A 22,880-nucleotide genomic window follows, 5' to 3' on the forward strand; every position below is an offset into this window, starting at 1 on the left:
GCTCCGGGCAGGCGGCTGTTTAGAGCGACCTGTTGCGGAACTAGAGCGCTTCGGGAGGAAGTGCTTCATACCCTGCGATGTCTTTTGAATCTCTTGGAATCTGTCCACGAAATCTTTGACGGCATATCCGAAAAGGCCAGTTGACGAAATGGGCGCGTCGAGAAATACAGCGCGCTCCGCTTCAGTCATTTCAGACAGCGTCAACCACAGATGTCTCTCAGCCACGGTGAGAGAGGCCATGTTCCGCCCAATGGCCTGTGCAGCTGATTTCGTAGCGCGTAGAGCCAGGTCTGTAGCCTACAGCTACATTAGCCTAGCAGCTACCGCTGCTTCCACTGGGGGAAGAGAAAGGTATCCTCTGTCCTTCGCACCGTCCACAGTGGAGAATGCAGCAGAGGCAGAGGTACGCACCCTGGCCGAGAGGGGGGCGTTCCAGGACCTCGCAACTTCTTCGTGAAGTTCAGGAAGAAAAGGGGAGGGTCTGGATTGTGACGGCGCATGGTCCTTTTTGAGGAAGCATCCGTCCAGTCGGTTGCGCGCGGGCGCCTCCCAGTCGAGGCCGAGGTTGCCGACGGCTTGAGAGATCAGCTCTGACTCGATGCCGGCCCGTTTCCCACCAGGCTCGCGGATAGCAGGGGGGAGGTCCACAGAGCTCGCCCAATCCTCACTATCTGATGCCAGGATAGAGCAGACCTCAGCTTTTTCGTCAACCTCGATGGCGGAAGCGGCGGCGGACGGCGGCCGCTGTCCGTCGGTGAGGGACTCGAGCGATGCCGGCGAAGCTGGAGGGCGAACCGGCGAGCTTTGGCGGGCAGGAGAAGGCTCGGGCCGCGCTGTGGACGGCACTTTTTATGGTGCGGCGCTGCAGCGGGTTGAAGTGCAGGCTCTGAGAAAGATGCCAGGCGAGTCCTCAGAGTCACCATAGGCAGTAGCTCACAGTGATGGCATCCGCCGTCGACGAGAGCGAGAGCCGCATGATCCTCACCCAGGCAGGAAACCCGGATGACATGGCGATCCTCTTCACTGAGTGTGGCTCGACACGAGCCGCAGTACCTATGCATCTTGAGAAAGACGCAGCTCTTTCAGGAGGGAGAGAAACAGTGAAAAAAGTGTGTGTCGCAGCGGCGAACACACACACACACTTGAATGGAAAGGATATGACGCCGGAAAGCGTAGCAGGTACGGCGGCTAAAGGCGGTGATGCCAGCAACTTCAGACTCAAGGCTCGTCCCGCTGTATGCTTTTCCTCAGACTGTGCGGCTTCTCACTCCGGATCCAGCGATGCAGATGCTTCGCTGAAGAGATGAAAATCAGTTTGTATCAGCCTATCGATCTGTATTTATAGGCCAAGGCCACGCCTATTCTGGCGGGACGTGACTTATATTGGCGCGAAGGGCCCCACTGGGTGTCATGTCTCGCAGGGCCTCTGTCGATAGGCTACTGCTTTTGCCACAGGTCAGCCAATAGGCACGCAAGCTGCCTTGCCTATGTCTGCATGCTGTCGCAAAAAGTTTTACATTGATTAAAAATTAAGGATAATTTTTGGCTTCAATATGTCGTGGAAAAGAGGTTTTCCCCATAGCGTAAGATATTACGCAGTACGAGAGATACTCTCGTAAGTGAACTGGTATTATCTGTACCAGTTTTCTTGTTTAGTTTGATCTAACATCCACACAAGGTTTTATAATAAATCTAATAAATATTATGATATTTCATCTAAGAAATATTATAATGATTATGCCTTAGCAGAAACAATGTACTACATTTTCCACAGTTGTTGACTAATACCCATGCACTTATATTTTTAGAGATGTTAGTCATATTGTATGTTGGATACGTTATATGACCCATGTCATTTCCTATTTGTTTTCCATTTTTAATTTAAATATTTAGAATTAAAGGCGGGGTAGGTAAGTCTGAGAAACTAGCAGAAAACTGCTGGATTTTGAAAGTATCCAACAGAGAAACTCCCACCCCCTTTCTTCTGAGCTCATTCCAAAGCCACGCCCCCAAAACACTTTAACACGCAATGCCGCTCAGCTGGAGGATGCCTTTACCAGTGTGGAGAGGAGAGGAGCGCAGTGCGATGGAGTGACATCATGTCAGAATCACAAGTAATAAAATACATTTTTGACTGCTCTTTCTCTGCCATAATTGTGAGACTTCGTGGCTTGAGGTCGGTACGCGCCTCTCCTGAAATAAGCGAGTCAAGGGAGCATGTGGGAAGCTCCTGTTGCAGAAGGGGTGGTAGCCATTGCAACGAGGGAGAGTGACAGTCGCCCAGTCAATCAGAGCACTCGATCCGAATGGAATAATGAGCTGTGTTTATTGCAGCCCTGAGAGGACAGACACTCTATTTTTATAAACTCCTTTTCAGAGTACTTTCATTTTAGACATGTATTGGTATATAAAAACATTTTAAACAAATTTGGCAAAAAGTGTTTTAGAAACACATTGCCTACCCTACCTTTAAATAGGGATGGATGAAGAATAGGCTACTACAATATTTTTAAATGTAATTATTTAATAAATATTTAATTCGTTAAACAACCAAAATCAATACATTCACATAATTTGTAATGTTCATCTTTAAATTGGTGTTACAACGGGGTAGATTCACAACAACAATCATTTCAGAGGATGGATAATTTAGTTTATGGTGTGCCTACACTATTTCAATTTGTAGCAGACAATGCAACAACACATCAAATTCTGAGACATATAGCGCCAAAAACAGTGAATGTAAACAAAACGTATTACTCCTAAAAGACAACATAAACAAAATTAGGCTACCGTTTGTTTTGTCGTTTATCCAGTGAGGTGAGAATTTGTGCTCCAGTGACTGTGGTTGGTTGCTATTAACGGTGTGTTGAGAAAAATGAATACACTTAATTCTAATGACTTTGAGGGAAAAACGTAAGTTATGCCACCACCAGGAGTGTCACGTTTTAATTGCAGGTATTTGAACAACTGTTTCGATCAGGGGAGTTTGAAATGAGCGAGGATTTTACCTGATTGTTACAGGGCACGTTCAAAGACGCGCGTGAATATTGTAAAGTTAGCTTCCTCTTTAGCTCCGCCCCATACCACCGCGTGCAAATGATGGACAGTCACCGCCTCCAATCTAATGACATCAAGGGGAATCGTTGCCGTGACATGGTAGAAATACTCATAACTAGTGATGTGACATTTGAACCGAGGCGTCGGAGTTTGTGTCGAGAAAAAATGGGCGTGCCAGATGAAGCCGCGATTCGAGGCTTGTGTTGTTAACGTGGAAATCACGTGACTAATGACAGGCCTCGGTTTGTGTGGAAACGTCATCGGTTCGGTTTGAGTGTCGAAACTCGCGCCACCTTGTGGGTGTTGTCAGGAGTAGCAGACGCAGTTGTAGTAGTCAGTGTCAGAGTCAGAGAGTTAGAGAATTCTCATTGTCATTGTCGTTATTGTGTCATATGTGTTGTTAGGGCTGTATATTATTACATTATATCAAGCTAGAATACTTATAGTATATTGTTATTATTAATTATAGTAGCTATATTATAATCTTGTTATATTAACTAGATAAGATTATTTGGATTGCTTTGGATTTTCCGATCTGGACTGGACTGCTTATTGTTTTGGATCGCCCTTTTGGATTTGTTTGCTTTTTGCGACTCTTCCTTTTTCCTGGTAATGGAGCCGCAAGAAAGAGGAGATCCTTCCCTGTCTGGCCTCAACACAAGCATCAGTATCTTCATTTATACCAGCTGGCACTGGCATTTTTATGTTCCCCTGCATCCTCTGTTCCTTGTGAAAGGATATTTTCCAAGACTGGAGAGGTTTTGTCCAAGACGAGGAATCGTCTAAACCCCAACACACTTGAAAATTGTTTTGTTTCTCAATAAAAATCTATTGTAATCCTTCCTTCACCCACCCCAAACTGCAGTGTTGCAGTTTGCTCCTCTGTATCCCAGTCCCATAAGCACAACACTGCACTTAAACTAGAAACAGTTCACTGCACAAAACACCCCAAAAACAATCTTAACTTTTTCCACCCCAGACTATTCTGTTGCAGTTTACTTTATTACACTCACTCCACCATAAGCACTGCACTCAACACAGTGTCACTTTTGTTGTTCATACTGTCACTATCCAAACAATTTCTGAATAATTAATTAACTATGTATGTGACAGTTGTCTCTGCACAAGTAAATTCAGACAGAGAAAGATACATATTTTATTTTATACCCAGGCTATGGACAAATGTCTGCTCAGGTCTTTTTATTATTGCAAATGAAAGGTTACAGACTTTAATAGTGAGAAGAAAATAAATAAGTAAATAAAACAACGTGTGTGTGTTTTATAAGTCTGCTCAGGTCATTGGTTCAGAATTAATTAATTTGTCTGCTACTTCTTTGCACAGTAGCTAGGTGTCACTAGTGAGCAATGCTGAATGAAGCTTCGAGTAATGAACCTTTGGGTGAAGCAATGGGCTGCGAGGTCTCAGTGGTTCAGAAAGCCTCATTTTGCCATCACTACTCATTACCTCCTGGGACTCTGCAATAATTTTTTTTGCGGACATTATGTTGGAATGAATTTCTCTAAGACGGATGATAAGTCCTTTTTTTAACCCTAACCTAAAGCAACACCCAAAAAATTTAACGTATAATTTTCATCAACAAGAGACCACATAGTCTAGTCGATAATACAGTGAGAGATAATTATATTTGAGTAGTTTAGTGAGACCACAGAGGAAACAAGACTTGTTTTTCACACCAGGTCAGCCATTCTTCTTCTTTCTCATTCTCACTATTATGATCCAGATTGAATGATAATGTTTTTGTTGGTATTATGTCTTGCATTTACCCTTTACAACCTTGTCAGTCAGAACTGATTTTTTTTGGGTGCGAGTGCCTACATTAAATATATATTTTATGTAGACTCAACATCCACTGTGAAAAACTGTCCTTTGTGCAAATAATTGTTCTAACTTCAGTGTGTATCCATGATCACACAAATGGTTTCATGCTACATTTTGCTGTTGCATGGAAATAAATGCATTGAATGAACAATAACTATTCACTGCAGCTGAATTACTGTCTACAGGCCTCAGTGGCGACGTTGACAGAGATGGTGATGGCAAGCACAATGGTCCTTTTTCATTCATGCCCTGTTCATCAATACAACTGTTGGGAACATCCTGTCGGAAACCGGCCTCTAAACACATGCAGCCTGGCACATGGATTGTCAGTGTGTTTTTTGAAAAATACTAAACTATGGTAGCCTAGTTTTGATCTTAAAGTCAAGTGAGTGTAAAAAGGAGTGACGTTATATAGAGAGAGATGAGATACTCTGTGTCAGCATATGTATACTGCAATGGATGTTGTCTTTGATAAATGGTTTGACAATCAAGCAATATGAGCTATGAGCACAATCTGTACATTGTTAGACTGAAATAAAAATGTAAGAGACTGTGGCGAGCAGGACGAGGTCGAGGGCCGTGAGAGAACAACGTGAGGCTGGTGGTGTGATTGGGGCGTGCACCTGAGACGCAGCTCTCTGTAGGCAAGGGCGTGGTTAGCTGGTACCCTCTGACGTCATAGGATACCACAACTTACAATGGGAAAATTCAACTGCAGTAGCCACCGTTAAACCTGAAGAGGGCATCACTCAGACGTTTTTACACCATATATTGTAGAATTAAAACACTTTAAACCCAAATGTCAAAAAATTTACTCGAATCAATGAACAGCATTTATGAAGCTCCATTCTTACATATCATCAACTAAAAAAAGTTGTTTTAGTGTTTAGTTACCCTTTAAGAGCATACATATAAAAAAATAAGGTGCCTATTGTATGCCTTTGCAGGTTACTAGGTCTAGTTAGATGAGTGGTCAGATTAGTGACTTCATTATGACTGGATCTCAGCAAATCCCAACACACAATATCACTTCATCACATCTGCACTTCTATTGTGTTGCCACAGTGTGGACATAAACCCATTCAACAAAACAACATTTCCTATTCAGCTACACACAGGGAAAATTTTACCATTTTGAGTTTTAAATGAGGGAACAGAAAGACTCAGATCTGCTCTTGACTGCTAAGCCAACTGGACAAAATATTATGTGTAACATACAACAATCTATGTTAGACTCACAAGGACCCGACAGTTAAATTTAGCCTTTTAACATTTAAATCATACCAATGTGTTAATTCATGGACAACTGTAATATTTCTAATTCAAATAAGAGTTGTGTTTAAGTAAGATGCTTTAAAGGGGGTTATAGCATGTCTCAGAGATATTCACAACAAATGTTGTTTGTTTCGACACAAATTACAGTTGCTGCTATACTTTTACACTTACCTGTAAACCTTACAGGCATTCTGTGACTTGTGTTTTGTTATGTGTGAAAAACCTAAACTTAACACTGGGAGCTAAATACAAGGATAAAACATTCTAACTTACCTTTTAGATTGATTTTTTAGCATGCTGTGATAAAGTGCACATGCATTTATGTAGTGTCGAGACATCCATATTTACATTATATTGACATACACGTACTGCAAAACAATGAGCAATGTAAACTTAATGTGTAATATGTTGTAGCATATTTATTATTGTTAAAAAAATCATAGTCTAAGTCAAAGTTGAAAAGATCTCATTAATTTATTTTGAAATGAATGCATTATTTCAAAAAATACTTAAATTCTGCCCAACCGTCACATTAAAACAACCAACCATTAGAAATAAGTCGTATAAATTACCACATTTTAACAAATGAATTCATATTAGCTTAATAATATAAGCCTTAAGTTGTACTCTTTATAATAAAGTTATTCACGTCAAAAAAATAGTCAAACACTTGAGCAGAGTTATCATCACCTTTCTAGCGACGGCACTGAATGCATGTGAATGCACTAGTAAAACCACATCAGACAAATCGCTCCCTTTGCACAAAAAAACTTTCCAGTAAATGTACACTTTGATCTTTATATTAATGGACATTCATTCCTCTGTATGGGCCAGGGTTCCCATTAGCCTGAGAATTTGTGCTCACGCCCCCACATCCCCTATATCTTTCTACATGCAGAGTTTCCAACAGGGGAGCTTCTCCATTGGACTGCAGACAGTGATGTATCAAATATCGGTGACTGCATCATCCATCCACTTCAGGTAGTGCTGGCTTCCATCATCAATAGGAAAACTGATGATTTCAGGAATGTCATATGGATGCACTGCTCTGGGGGACACACATGAGTCCCAATTAAAATAACAGATTTGAAAATAATAAGGAAATAAAAAACATTCACTTTAAAATAACAAAGGAAACAGCTATACTTATCTGTATGAACTCTACCATTCAAATGTTTGGGGTCAGTAAGATTTTTTTTTAAATTAATTAATACTTTTATACAGTAAGGGTTAAATTGATTAAAAAAAACAGTAAAGAGGTATAATGTTACAAAAGATTTAGCATCTTGAGCATCAAATCAGCATATTAAAATGATTTTTGAAGGATCATGTGACACTGAAGACTGGAGTAATGGCTGCTGTTTGTTCACACCACAACAGGAAAAAGTGCAGCTTTTACTTGAGCGCTTGAAAACAAAGTCCACTAGATAGTGTGCACAGTAGGGCTGAGCGATTATATCGATTCTGCGATATAAATCAATATTTTTTTCCCAAGAAAGTATCAATTTTTAGGCCGCGAGTAGTCCCATTCAAATCCCCCGTGTTAAACCCGTTCGCGTTGCATGAAGAGTGATTTGATCAGCCAGCCGCTAGTGGCCAGCTGCACGCGTGCATCGATATGGACGAGAATCCAGCTGTATTCAAACAACAACTTAGCTCTCCTTGTTGGCTAGGCTCCTTGCATGCTGGCTAGTAGCTTTTTTAAAAGCTGAGTCTCCGAAATTGACAGCGCTGTGTTGGACAGATTTGTGCAGCGGTGTTCCGTAAGTGAGAAAGTGCGCGAGGTACGGATGAGTGTGAGAGAGAGAGAGAGAGAGAGAGAGAGAGAGAGCAAGGTAGTGGTGCACGAATGCGCTACGGCGCTGTGCAATCAAATACGATTTTAAATAGGCTTAGTAAAAAAAAAATGTAAAAAAAAAAATCGTATTCGGTGGTGGAAAACGCCGGCTTTAGGCACATGGTGAACGCGATGGAGCCCCGCTATCCTATTCCAACCCGCGAACACCTCATCAAGGTTTGCATTCCCAGGCTGTACACAGACAAGAGCACACGTCAAAGCCTCCCTGGCCAGGGCAGAGAGAGTTTCCCTGACGTGCGACGGCTGGACCTCGCGCACAACTGAAGCACATGTCACACGTTCAGTGTCAAACTAAAAAAGCTGTCAAAGAAAATGCAGTGCAAAGAAACTGTTGTTCAGAACAGGCCACTTGCTGCACTTTTTAACTCTCAATTGTTATTTGAAATACTTCACTTTTTTTACTTTTCAAAGGCTTGTAAGCTACAGTTTGCACTGTTGTGTTTCAATAAATAGAACTAATTTTTTCAACAAATATTTTATTCATTTTGTCCAGCATTTGCAAGCTGTACTCTCTGTCCAGTCAGAGACATATATTGTGTAATTGATGTTTTCAGTTTTCAGTTAAATTAATTCAAACCAAGTAAATGGAAGACTCACAAGATGTCACCAAAATCACTCTGTCCCCTTTTAATCTTTCAGAAAATGATGTAAGTGTATCGAATTATATCAAATCATATCGAATCGTATCATTGGCTGAATATCGTGATATATATCGTATCGTCAGCCGAATATCGTGTATCGTATCGTATCGTGAGATTAGTGTATCGCTACAGCCCTAGTGCACAGGTGAATACGTCTTTTTCTGGTAAAAATGTACAGTCCAATTCTCACTATTAACTAGTTGCTTATTAGCATGCATTACTAGGATATTGGCTGTTTATTAGTACTTATAAAGCATGTATTAATGGCTTATTCTGCATGACCATATTCTACATCCCTTAAGTGCTGTACACACCTGGACGAATATCCGCGCGCGTTATTCACCAGCGTTTTTCAATGCATTTTTTGTGTTCACATCCAAGCGATTTTCGCTGACGATGAGGCGAGTGAACATGCAAATTAATTTCCTGACATTAGATGGTGCTTAATGTAAAACAGAAATACCCCGGAAAGACAATTAAGTGAAATGAAACTCACCATCAAGGCCCATTTGCTCTGCAATACCACTCCATAACAGTTATCTTTTATCAATATTTTTGTAGTCGCTGTCGTGTTTGTCATACAGTTCCTTATGTTCTGACACCAACGAGACCAGCAGCTCTACATTTATCTTGGCTTGCATCTTCCTCGTCTTCTTCCCGGCAGTGTGTAGACGCTACTTGGCATATATCTTCTTCGCCGTTACGTATGTGTGCTCGGCAAGACCGTTTTGTGTTTGAGCGCCCCCAAGTTGTGTTTTACTGTAACTTCAGAAGCTCCAAACATGTGAGCAAAAGCGCCAATCTCATTGGTCGGATAGTTTTTGACGCGGCGCGTCAAACCAAAAAAACGAACCCGAGGCGTTTTAAAAAAAATGCCGCTTTCACGCGTGGTGTTTTTCGCGGCGGTGCACAATCACATTGGCGCCCTTTGTTTAATCACGAGGCGTTAAACATCGGCCAATATCGCGCACGAAATTCGTCCCAGTGTGAACAGGCCTTTAGTCCTACCCCATACCTAAACTTAACAACTACCTTACTTTAATGAGGCAAAAGTCATACTTAATAGTTATTTAATACGGAGAATTGGACCTTAAAATAAGGTGTGACCGTTTTTTGCTATTGCACCGAACTCATATCGAACCGTGACCCCAAAACCGGGGTACCCACCGAACTGTGACTTCTGTGAAGCGGTAATCACCTAATAGAAAACAATCATTTTAAATTGTAATAATATTTCACAATATTACTCTTTTTACGGTAGTTTTGATCAAATGCAGACTTGGTTTTAAAAACTTTAAACAACTTTACCAAACCCAAACTTTTGTACAATAGCGTACAATGATAGTGTTGTTGAAAGCTCAGAAAGTTCAGTTAAACTGGTGAATTTCTGCACTTTCAGAAAATGTATTCAGAAACTGCTTCCTTTCCTCACATCTTCTAGATATGTAAATTGAAGTTTCACCTTAAAGAGCCAGCTTCTCTACCACAGATGGAGGCTTAAAAGCTTCTTGATACACCACAGTGTTCACATGCACCAGGCTGTTCTTGAATGGTCTGGGCAAATGTTTTCCGTGATTTGGTCAAGAATATAGACCGTAAAACTTCAAATAATAGCCGAGTCCCAAATAGACGCCTTTCTCTTTTACACGCCTGGTCTGGCGACAGATTTGGGAAAATAAAGGCCGGTCTCAAATAGAGGCCGGGTATGTTTTTTAGTTTCGGGTTGTATTTAATCTTCTAAAACCCGTCAGATCGTCCGCTTTTTGGCGGCCGCCAAAGCAAATTTGTGTGCCGCCAAAGCCTTTTTTGATCGGTGAGTGATGTTGAATAGAATGACTGCTGCGCTTGACAGGGCGCAAACGAGCAGAGAGAGTGCCCCGGCCGCGCGCGCGCACTCTCACGTCTTCAAACAACACAAGCACTGTCTTACATTTACATTTAGTCATTTAGCAGACGCTTTTATCCAAAGCGACTTACATTTGAGGATTAAACCAAGCGAGTCATCATGGAGAGGCAAAAACAACACAACAAGTGCTCAGAATACAAAGTTCAAACATTGCTCAGAGTAGCATAAACCAGACAAGCGAAGATTTCAAGAAAAAGGCTTTTTTTTTTTGTTTTGTTTTTTTTCCTATGTTAAGTGCTCACGGAAGATATGAGTTTTCAGCTGTCGTACTCTCTCTCCCTTGCGCATATTAATCAAAATCAATTGACACGATAGTAAAAGGTCGGAAGACCGCAGTTTCACGTGGAGCATTTGGAGATTTTTAGAGATTAGAGACTCTAGGAACAACATCTCAATGAAAAACATCTCAACACTAAATTATAAAGGCCTGTCTCATATAGACGCCTGTCTCAAATACAAGCCGGTGCAGTTCGACGATTTGGGAAAATAAAAGCCCGGGCTATTATTTGAAGTTTTACGATATATATTTTTTAAAGTATTTATCCATTTTGAAATCCTCCCTTATTTCTAACATTTTAACCTATTAATGGATATGCCCTGACTAGTCCTCATGATGACAATTTCCATAATAATCCAGAATTCTTTAGACTTCCAACAAGTGTCACTCAAATATATTTCTGTCAGGTTCATTTAACTCAAGAACACACAAGACAATAGAAATGATTAGACAATTGTATTGAATAAATTGCAATTCAGATGATAATTGAAATTTGGTGGTATGGCTCTGTTCAGGGAGTCCTCTGACCTTTCATGAGCACCATGAAATAGCACAGAGTCAGAGGACAGCAGCAGCATTAGGGAATGCTCACAGTTTAGCACTGGGAGAGCAGAACTATTCCCCCATATGAAAAGAGCAGCAACGATGACAGAATAGCAAATGCCACGTTATACACGACAAGGAGGAGCTGGGGACCTGGGGAAGTGGTGGGTTTCAGAGAGCGAGCAGCAACAGTTAGGAGCGAACTGAATCTGTTTAAATAAGGTGCCCTGATTTGAGCGTAATCATTAACAGCGAGGGGAGATGAACAGCTGATGCGCAGCATTAGGGAACGCTCACAGTTTAGCACTGGGAGAGCAGAACTATTCCTCCCAAACAAACCATACCTGGCAACCTCTTGTGGATAAGACAAGAGATGGAATTAGACAATTAAAATGCTTAGAAAACTTTATGAATAAATACGATTAGTGGGCAATATGTTTCAGTAAGATGAGTCTCCTGACCATTCATGAGCACCATGAATTTAGCAGAGAGTCAGGGGATAGCAGCAGCATTAGGGGATGGATGAGTCTCCTGACCATTCATGAGCACCATGATGTAAGGAAATAAGTAAGTAATGTGTCTGGGTTAGACAGGTCAATTTAGCTGAAAAGGAATTATTAATTAATTTATTGGGAATCTTAAAAGAATCGGTTATACGGCCATTTGCTCTGCAATACCCCTCCATAACCATTCTCTTTTATCAATATTTTTGTAGTCACTGTCGTGTTTGTCATGCAGTTCCTTATGTTCTGACACCAACGAGACCAGCAGTTCTACATTTATCTTGGCTTGCATCTTCCTCATCTTCTTCCCGGCAGTGTGTAGACGCTACTTGGTGTATATCTTCTTCGCCGTTACGTATGTGTGCTCGGCAAGACCGTTTTGTGCTTGAGCGCCCCCAAGTTGTGTTTTACTGTAACTTCAGAAGCTCTGAATTTGCCCTGGTGCCCTGATTTGAGCGTAATCATTAGCAGCCAGGGGAGATGAACAGCTGATGCGCAGCATTACGCAGCATTAGGGAACGCTCACAGTTTAGCAGTGGGAGAGCAGAACTAATCCCCCCAAACAAACCATACCTGGCAACCTCTTGTGGATAAGACAAGAGATGGAATTAGACAATTAAAGTGCTTAGAAAACTTTATGAATAAATACGATTAGTGGGCAATATGTTTCAGTAAGATGAGTCTCCTGACCATTCATGAGCACCATGAATTTAGCAGAGAGTCAGGGGATAGCAGCAGCATTAGGGGACGGATGAGTCTCCTGACCATTTATGAGCACCATGAATTTAGCAGAGAGTCAGGGGATAGCAGCAACATTAGGGGACGGATGAGTCTCCTGACCATTCATGAGCACCATGATGTAAGGAAATAAGTAAGTAAGTAATGTGTCTGGGTTAGACAGGTCAATTTAGCTTAAAAGGAATTATTAATTTATTGGGAATCTTAAAAGAATCGGTTATATGGCCGAGCAAATGACTCGTCCAGCGTTCATTCTAACGGGCCGTAACTATAACCTCTGCAGTGGATATAAATATCCAAACTATAGTGAAACACTATTTATTAGCAAGGTAACTTAGATCAGCAGTTTAAGACATTAAATCTGTAAGCACATAACACAAGACAATTATCTTTAAAAAATAAACAAGAATTTATTGATTATTCTAAAACATAAAACTAATATCAAACACAAACCCACGCACACACACACACACATTCATACGAGTTGCAGAAAGAAAGAGTGAGGAAAGAAAAATGAGTTCAAGAGTGAGATAGTGAAATCCCAAGTTTCTATATGCACTTATAAGACATGACCTGAACGAACCATCAATCATTAATTTAACCCTTCTATCGTTTCTTAGCGGGTTATTAAATTTTATCTCAATGAACCAGTTCAGCTAAGAGTCTGGAGGTATACTTGCGTTTGTCTGTGCGTTTCTTTGGGATTCCTTTTGTCGGCGTAAAAGGGTGGTTCCCGGGTTTCCCCTGAATAGATGTCTCTGGGCAGCCAATCACGTGTTGTGTTGGCGATGGATGAAAGTCTTTGAAATTGGAAAGCGGGCTTTGCAGTCGAATCGTTTAAACGGAACTTTGCAGCAAAACTTAACTTAGAATCGAGACTCTCAACGGAAAAGAAAAAAAGAAAGCTAAGAAAAAGAAAGGAAAGTGAGACGATAGTTGTTAGATGGCTTGAATGAAGCTGTTTAACCCATGTTCTTCTGATCTTGGTTTGGGTTCTTTTGTCTGCTCGTCTACATGGTTACTCGTCTGTCCAGTTACTCATCATGGCTTCTCCATGACTTCAGTAAATTTGCTCTAGCAAACTAAACCTCAACCCAACTTAACAAAATCTTCTACTAACTCTACTGGCTTTTAAGGTCCTAAGATTTTAAACTCAGCTGTTTGTCCAGCCTCTTAGATGAGTTCTGACCAATTAGGCACTGTCATCTGTAACCTCGTATCGTAAATCATGCGTTATCTGTGATCTCTTTACTCTCCGGCTCTAGCAGAGTACAAAAGTGTACAGTTTAGACATGATTCCTATTATAAGAAAACAAAACATTTTACACAGATTTCAATCAAGCCATCTTCTGGGAAACTGTCATGAAGGTAAGAGGACCAGACAGCAAATGCAGAGAAATAATATCACTTTAATAGTAATAGGGCTTGCCAGAGAGTTCAATAACCAACAGAGAGAGTTCACGAAGGAAAACTAAGAATTACTGTAGTCTAAGGTCCAAATAAAAGCTCCGTTTAACAGGGAAGTGGAGCAGGCTTGCGTTTCCCGAAGGAGAGTAGAGGCAGGCGGTGGTTCTCCGGCACAGTTTAGATCTCTTATCAAAACAGCTCCCGACATGACATGATTAAGACATGACAGAGACACAAGGATTAGTAGGCACTTTGTACACATGATATAATGCAGTACTCAGGCAAAGACAGGTGGAGAGAGGGGAAAAGAAATAGGAACGCTAATCAGAGGAAGAGAGGGTTCAGGTGAAGGGGGGAGAGAGCCATGACTAGTTAAACGAGAGACAACTGAGGGGGGACAAGGATAACGAGGAGGTTTGTGCGAAAATGAGAAAATAATGGAAAAGTGTGAGTGTGAGAAAGAAACAGGATCATGACAGAAACAAGACACACTTTCATTCAAACATCTAATAGCTATAACAATTACATGACTTGTATGTGATCTAAGCATAATAGACACATACAGAGGTGGTAGATACAATATAGGATTATGTAGTCGAACAATATTTGATTAGAAGTCCGTCAATAATTGTTTTGGGGTAATTTTATGTATTTTTATATGTAAAATCTCAGTCTCTGTGGTTTTAAGAGATTCCTACCCTGGGGTTGTCAAAAGGTCCTTAAAAAGGAGGTGGTCTGTTTTAAATCCTTTGTCTTAGGATCAAACAACCTCTGCCGTTATCTTGGTGGGTTCTGAGCTGTGCCATCACTGAACCAATCAGCCTTTTCCAAACTATCTTACTTTGACCATTACTTCCTCTATTTAGGCTCATCTCTTTGAAGCTTGCAGGGCCATAAAGTCGTTTTGTAGACTAGCTGGAGCGGGTATCTTTACGGTTCTGGAATGTTGAGTTTTGTGTGGAATTATGGAACGAATCACCTGGAAGATTCATGTTTAGTTCGCCCTCAATTCCTACGATGAATTTAGTGGAGTCAGGGGACAGCAGCAGCATTAGGGGTTGCTCACATGAATTAGACTAGGTGAGCTGAACTATTTCCCCCAAACAGACCATAAAGCAACCTCCTGCGATAAATATGAAGGATGAATTAAGCAGCCAGTAAGCGCATCCAGGGGCAATGTAACTAGCAGAAGAAAGACAAGTAAGATTTAGCAGATGAGACATCTTTTAATTGACTCACTGAATAGTGACTGTTACTTTACTTACTCCCAAGAATTGATTAGGCAATAGTCATAGTTGATGAATGAATGGAACATTGTAGCGCGCATCCCATCAAATAAACGCAATAATCTTTGTGCTTTGTTACTATTGATATGAAACAACGTTTCAGATGTCAAATTACGTCCATTTTCTTACGAAATTCAAAAACAACACCGCTTTGGCACTGTGGCGTGAGATCGCTCTGGCGCAGCTCAAGGGAAGCAGCAGCTCGGGCGCGGGCACATCTTATCTTCAGCCTTAATAATACGAACTACAACGCGAAATAAACATTCATGAGCATCTGAAAGTGTTTTAAAAGATAGAATACAACTTTTCATGTTACATGGAATCGCTCAATCGCAGTGTTCCAACCGTGGAAAGACGTATACTAACAATAATGTAAACATCATAACGTCACATTTACCTCAGATAAATGTCCATATCCATGATAGCCAGTGACCATACACTCATTAGTCAGCTAGAAAAAATAACTCTGGAGAGGAACAAATCGATTGGGAAATTTGTGTCAATACCCAGCCCTACTATCTATCACTGCAAGCTGCTTGATCTGTGCTGCATAGTGCTAAAAGCACAGCATGTGCAACGCGAGCAGTTGCCAATGACAACAGAAAAGTAACGCACATTGCTAATATGATCGCATAAGCCTAGCAAGAGCATTTAAATGAAAACGACTAGATAAGCCCAAGCAAACGGATAGCATTAGCAAACAGCATGGTGCCCATATCCTAAAAGCTTTTAACAATGAGCAGTAAAAAGGAACTTAGCTTAGCTTCGTGAAGACTTTCAGAGATGAATGGAGAGTGAATACATCGAGTCCTGTTTCAATATTGCAGAGAGCGAGCAGCAAGCAGTTAGGAGCGAACTGAATCTGTTTAAATAAGGCGCCCTGATTTGAGCTAGGGCTGAAACAACTAATCGATTAAATCGATTAAAATCGATTATTAAAATAGTTGTCAACTAATTTAGTCATCGATTAGTTGCTAAATAACTTGTATTTGCCGTAAGCGGCTCATTTTGTAAATATTTTAAATCTGCGGTGACCAAAGTGTGGCAGTAATGAGCCACCGGAAGTTTTACTCAGCCAGTACAGCAGGAGAAGTAGCGAATAGCCAATAGCTGGCCTCGTTTTATGTCACGTGCTTCCCGCACAGCGGCTCTGCGTCTCTGCAGCATTCAGCGAGATGGCGGAGGCAGGCGACAGCTTCTCATCTGCGGTGATGTGTGTTGCAGTAGCGCCGTCATATCTGGCTATAACATTACATATAGCCTATATAACACGCTCTCACATTTTTATTTTTTAGCATTTTTGGGAGGAGTAAAATTTACATGTGGTTTCAACAACCAGATGCATTTACACTTGTCCAGTTTGGTCTGGAATGAGTCTCAGATCTCCTCCTGAAGCGGTTTGAGCGATCAGATTCAAATCCGTCTCCAATGCGTTTCGGGGGGCATTTACACCTGGTCTTTTCACAATCAGATAGCTATCCGATCTGAGAAAACATTGCTACTGTGTAAACAGCTTTGTTTACTAACTTCGGGACAGTCACACTAGATCTATTGTGTCTCGAGCATCAGGTTGCGCAATCAGTTCGCTCGCAACATAAGTTATGGATTAAAATAGCGCTACAAAAGAAATTAAAACGCTGTTTACAAAGTGAATCACTAAATATTAAGGCAGTTAATAACAGCAGCAGTAAAAGATTGTTTTTTAGTCACTGTAGTCAGTGGTTTTCAGCGAATGCTTGTGCACTAATGCATCATTCCTGTCCTTTTAATCAAGCCTGTTAGCTTGCTGCATACCTATTACGTTCTCTTTTTATAGCATTTGTCTACTATTAAGTTTTAATTGTTTTTCAAACGCACTCTACTGCGGCTCTACTACGTTCACATGTTTGTTTTCAGTCATTCTATATTTAATTTATCAATATATTAAGGTTTAAAATGTAAAAAATAAAGATTATATTAGTAAAACTCAATGTGTGGCTTTTGAACTTTTTAAAGTACACTTTTACACATAAATACACTGATTTAGGGTTTTATTTAGTTATAATAAACAAACAATCAAATTAAATTTTCTAAAAACTTTTATCCGATTAATCGATTAATCGAAAAAATAATCGTCCGATTAACCGATTATCAAAATAATCGTCAGTCGCAGCCCTAATTTGAGCGTAATCATTAGCAGCAAGGGGAGATGAACAGCTGATGCGGTGATGCAGCTCAGCTGAGCAGATCGCTGATGAGACCGTGTTGTTGGCCAATAGCGTTAGCAGCATCTTGACTACTTGGCCTGCCAGAACTGACGCTGACGCTCAATGAGGCAAGTAGTACATGTCTTTTGGCCTGCTTACAGGTACCACAAAGGAAGAAGACTTTTCCCTCAGACCGAGATGGGCTGATGACATAGAAACTGCTATACCAAACGAGAAAGCCTCAATTAACAGTCACTCAACTTGTTTGATATAACTGTCACATTGTCAGTCTGTTTTGATTTCTGTCTTTGTCTGTGTTCTGTCAAGTAGTTCAGTTCTGTCTTTCTCTTTCCCCTGCCTGTTTGTTTCTATGGTGTTTGATTGATTGTTAGTTCAGTTCATGTGTGTCTTGTAAATTTGCTCTTCAATTCTGTCTATGTAAACCCTGAGTTCTGTCGGGTTCTTTGTCAGATATTAACAATACTTGTTTTGGTTATTCTGTTCCCGATCTTGTCCCTGAGTATCCGTTTGTTAAAATTTGAGTTTGTTTAATAAAGCTGCTGCACGTAGATCCTGCCTCCTCCATCTCTGCAACTGGTTGTAACAATAACTGACCAACACTGGATCTAGCAGCAGTAAAAATGGACTTGGCTGGCCATGACCTGACTGACTATCTCATCAGAGTCCTGATCGAGAGAGGTCTCCGCATCACCATCACCCCAGTGATGGCTCCAGCCCCTGACCAGCGTCCTAAGATGGCCATCTTACCGGAGTCTCGTCCCAAGATGGCCGCCGTACCTGAGTCTCATCCCAAGATGGCCGCTGTTCCAGAGTCTCGTCCCATCATGGCTGTCCTTTCAGAGCCCTCGGACAAGATGGTTGCCGCTATGCCTGTGTCTCTGGACAAGATGGCCACGCCACGCTGCCTGAGCCCTCGGATAAGATGGCTGCCGCCACACCGTCTAAGCCCTCGAACAAGATGGCCGCCTCCCTGGCCCCCTGAATGGTTGGATCCACCCTGGCCCCCTGAACTATCGGTGCCACCCTGGCCCCCTGAACTATCGGTGCCTCCCTGGCCCCCTGAACGGTCGGATCCATCCTGGCCCCCTGAACTGTTGGTCCCGCTAGGCCTCGCCCTCGTCAGCCTTCAGGATGCCAACCCTCCCACCCCTGTGAATTCCTTGCGGCGTGAGGACACGCCTTCTGGGAGGGGGGCATTCTGTCACATTGTTAGTCTGTTTTGATTTCTGTCTTTGTCTGTTCTGTCAATTAGTTCAGTTCTGTCTTTCTCCGCCCCCTGCCTGTTTCTTTCTATGGTGTTCGATTGTTAGTTCAGTTCAGGTGTGTCTTGTTAATTTGCTCTTCAGTTCTGTCTATGTAAACCCTGAGTGTTCTTTGTCAGTTATTAACGTTACTTGTTTTGGTTGTTCTGTTACCGATCTTGTCCCTAAGTACTTGTTTGTTAAAGTTTGAGTTTTTTTTTTTTTGTTTAATAAAGCTGCTGCACGTAGATCCTGCTTCCTCCATCTCTGCAACTGGTTGTAACAATAACAGCCAGTTGGTGTCATCTGACCTGATAATGCTGATTTGATAATTGAATCATCTCTATATATTGTGAATAACAACACAGGCAATTGTACATTGTCTATGATGAATTGAAATATTCAAACATTTAACCATTTGTGTCTGTTTACATGTTTATCATGACTAATGTGCAAATATCTTAGGTCAAAATGAAGTTTAAACAATGTTTTCAAAAAAGTACTTGCTTTATGTAAGCCACAAGTCTGTGCACCAGAGATGTTCTTGTCCTCACAAGCTGTTAAAGAAATGATAAATTTAGTATAGGTAACATTTTTTAAATTGCATAACCATTATAAGATACAGTTGTATACAACACGTGATATAGAACATTTGCATACACTTTATAACTTTAAATAAAAAAACTTTATTAACATTTTAAAATTAAAAATATTTGATTTGAATTATAAATCTGAAGTTTGAATAAATATAGCAACACACCAGCAGTATTTCTGTGGCGTCCCGAATATCTCCTTTCCAGTAGTACCTGAAATTAATAAACAATTGATATTATAGATGAATGATGACATTTTATAAATGCGTACATTTAATACTTATATTATTTAATCTAATTTAGTTTTACAAGATTATTTAAGAAGTAATTATTAGAAAGTAAAAGATTATAAGTTTGTGTATATTAACTTTCAATTTATATCTCTGTATAATGTGGCTAAAGTTACACTTGAGCCATGGTGTTTTGGGTGTAGAGCTCATAGTGGATGAAAGGTTAAACTCGCTGGTCTTACATAGTGGTAGTGCGAGGAAATATATTCACACATGCTGCCAGTCTTTTCTCCATGATGCTCCTAACAGAAAGAAGAGAGACAAAGAGAATATCTAAAGGCTAAAATATTATAGACATGGAAGATGTATAGCAGCAATGCAGAAATGAATTAAATTAGGAAGGTTTGCCAAACAGTATGCATGGATATATATATAGTCTACATTCTGACGTACAACCCAGAAGCGCTGGGCTGTTACACTACGTGAACCCACTCAGAGGCCCACACAGAAGGAGATTAAAGTTGAATAAAGTCGTTATTTTAGGTTTTTTTTGCGCACAAAAATTATTCTAGTCACTTGATAAACTTAAGGTAAGCCACTGTAGTCACTTGGACTATTTTAACAATTTCTTTATTAACTTCTCTGGGCTGGCAGATATAAATTTTCTAGCAACATATGAAGGAGTGATCCAGCTTTCATCAAAAATATCTTAATTTGTGTTCTGAAGATGAACGAAAGTCTTACGGGGATGGGACAACATGAGGGTGAGTAATTACTGACAGAATTTTAATTTTTGGGTGAGCCATGTTTTCAGTCTCCTAAGAGCACTGAAACTTCTTTCAGCCTCAGCTGATGAGACTGGGATGACAAGGGTTTCAACTTCAACAAACAGTCCTCTCATTTCAACAAGACCAAGCAATGTTGTGTTTTTATGTTTTATGGGGACTTTTTATAGACCTAATGATTTTATACTGTACAAACTGTAAACTATAAAAACATTTTTTTTTTAAATCCCCACAATGACAAGTATTTTGGATATTCCCATCTTTGTGGTGACATTTTGTCCCTAGCATTATAGGGTTACACTAACACTTAAGCATACACAATATCTCTCTCTCTCTCTCTCTCTCTCTCTCTCTCTCTCTCTCTCTCTCTCTCTCTCTCTCTCTCTCTCTCTCTCTCTCTCTCTCTCTCTCTCTCTCTCTCTCTCTCTCTCTCTCTCTCTCTCTCTCTCTCTCTCTCTCTCTCTCTCTCTCTCTCTCTCTCTCTCTCTCTCTCTCTCTCTCTCTCTCTCTCTCTCTCACATTGTTTGCCACTTATCCCGCGATTGTAATACAGTAGTAAAAACTGATTTTCCCCGCATTTTTGTGCACAGAACTGTTGATTTTACCTAGCTTACTGCATCTAGGTTTCCTACGGAGGAGGAGCATTTCCGCTTCACACAAGAGCCTCACACAAGTTAGAAAGAAAAAACAAAGCCAATCAGTTTACCGATGTGTGTTAAGCAGGACTCAGATATATTAACCGTTTGTGTACCTTGAATTGCGCATTTTTCTCTGAACGCTCTTGTAAGAAATTTTAATGTAAATAAGATGTTTACTGATTAAATAAAATAAGCCTAATACATAAAAACCACAAGACACAACCGGACAACAGTGTTTATATATAAATATAATTTAAGTTTTAATCGAAATTATTGCTAGGGACATATCAGTGTCACTGGATATTGGTAGGGACACGTCCCTTACGTCCCTACTAAATTCTACGCCCCTGTAGAGATATATATATATATATATATATATATATATATATATATATATATACAGGGGTGTTTCTGGGTGTTGGCTCAGAAATTTGACTAGAATCTGTGTTCTACTGGACTATGGTAGATTTGTGTTTGCCAGCTCATTATTTGGCTTTTAGTGTTTTTTTGCTACATCCCTTAGTTGTGCTGGCATCGCCTAACCAACTGAAAATGTCCCTGCTGCCTTTCCTAATGCACCTGCCATTGCCTCATACTACTTACTACCTTGTGCTGACCATCCTTTCTTTTATATTCCATTACTTGAACAATAGAACACTTTTCTGACATTGGCAAAGCGTCATTTCATACTCCAGACCTTGTGCACTCCCCAAAAATCAAATTTTTGTTTGCCCATGCTTTATTAAAGAAAGTGGATGGATCATTACACCTGGATCAAAAAAAAATGGAGAGGAAGGAAGAGGAAATGCTCCCTCACTTTTGTGTGGTTTTGAACCTCAAGAACCGCTTGGATGAGCTTACTAGTAGTCTAGAGTGCACTCTAATGACTTAACCACTGTAAAGTGCTCTTCAACAAGAGTATAATGGGAAAATAAACCCTAATGCAGCTGAGAGGGAATATGGAAGCTCAGGTTGAGATACTCTATAATATCAATCACGCTCAGTTGTGGCAAGTTCTGTAAAAACAATTGTGGAAAACCTTGTGGTATGGAAGACAATAGATAGCTTTTTGTAATAATTTCTGTGCCCACAGGCTATATTTAATAAGCGTATTTACATGAACATTCTTAATGCGATTATACTTAAGCCGACAGTACATGTGGTCATGTAAACACGTTAACCTGTTTTCCTTTGTCCTCAATTTCGTCCGACATGTAAATACAATAAACCCAGCTCTCTGTGGTTATTGAAGTGCGCATGTGTGATATGTAACAGGAAAGTATGGAACCTTGTTTCAGCCACAGAATAATAAAAAAAAGGTAATTATGACTTTTTCCTCACAATTCTGACATTTTTTCAGAACATGTAATTCATTGACACCTGAGATACAAACTCACGATTCTGAAATTTTTCTCAGAATTGTGAAATTTAAACTCGCAATTACAAGAAAAAAAAAGTCACAATTGTGGGATGAAAAGTCACAATTACCTTTTTTATTTTTTATTGCGAGGCAGAAACAAGCCTCCATAGGAAAGTGTCCTTACTGTGGATTTAACCACATCCAGGCAGAATGAGTGATTTGCGGTAGGGAAGGAGGAAATATATTGAAAATTCCGACTCTTTCTTGACCCAAGAAATTATAAAAATGTGTTCTCCTCTTGTGCAGCTGAAGTAGAAGTAGTACAGTCAAAATACCTCTTATTTATTTAATATCACATCTCACATAACAAATGGAATAGTTGGGAGTCAGCTACACAAATTATTAAGTTTTTTTTATGTCACTACCGGGGAATAACCTGATTTTTTAAATGAAGTCTTCCGGTCATGTCTAGTTTTGAGTTTTATTTCATGT

At 40.4% G+C, this 22,880-nt stretch overlaps 1 protein-coding gene across 3 annotated transcripts in view; it reads right to left on the reverse strand.

The window, feature by feature from the left end:
- Positions 1-6,630: 6,630 nt before the first annotated feature.
- The window catches only part of LOC143738995 (protein CutA homolog), a 36,601-nt gene continuing 20,351 nt past the window's right edge, over positions 6,631-22,880 (reverse strand). For 2 of the 3 annotated variants that reach the window (XM_077231046.1, XM_077231048.1), the window contains exons 3-6: positions 19,848-19,907; positions 19,543-19,588; positions 19,290-19,339; positions 6,631-7,223 (exon numbers count right to left, since the gene is read on the reverse strand). In XM_077231046.1, coding sequence (XP_077087161.1) covers positions 7,121-7,223; positions 19,290-19,339; positions 19,543-19,588; positions 19,848-19,907 — 259 coding nt within the window. In that variant the 3' untranslated portion in view covers positions 6,631-7,120. The remainder of the gene's footprint in view (positions 7,224-19,289; positions 19,340-19,542; positions 19,589-19,847; positions 19,908-22,880) is intronic. The other variant, XM_077231047.1, reaches the window with a different exon arrangement.

This window comes from Siphateles boraxobius, unplaced genomic scaffold (assembly GCF_051911475.1).
Source record: "Siphateles boraxobius isolate OS27281-9 unplaced genomic scaffold, OSU_SipBor_1 16, whole genome shotgun sequence".
Lineage (NCBI taxonomy): Eukaryota > Metazoa > Chordata > Actinopteri > Cypriniformes > Leuciscidae > Siphateles > Siphateles boraxobius.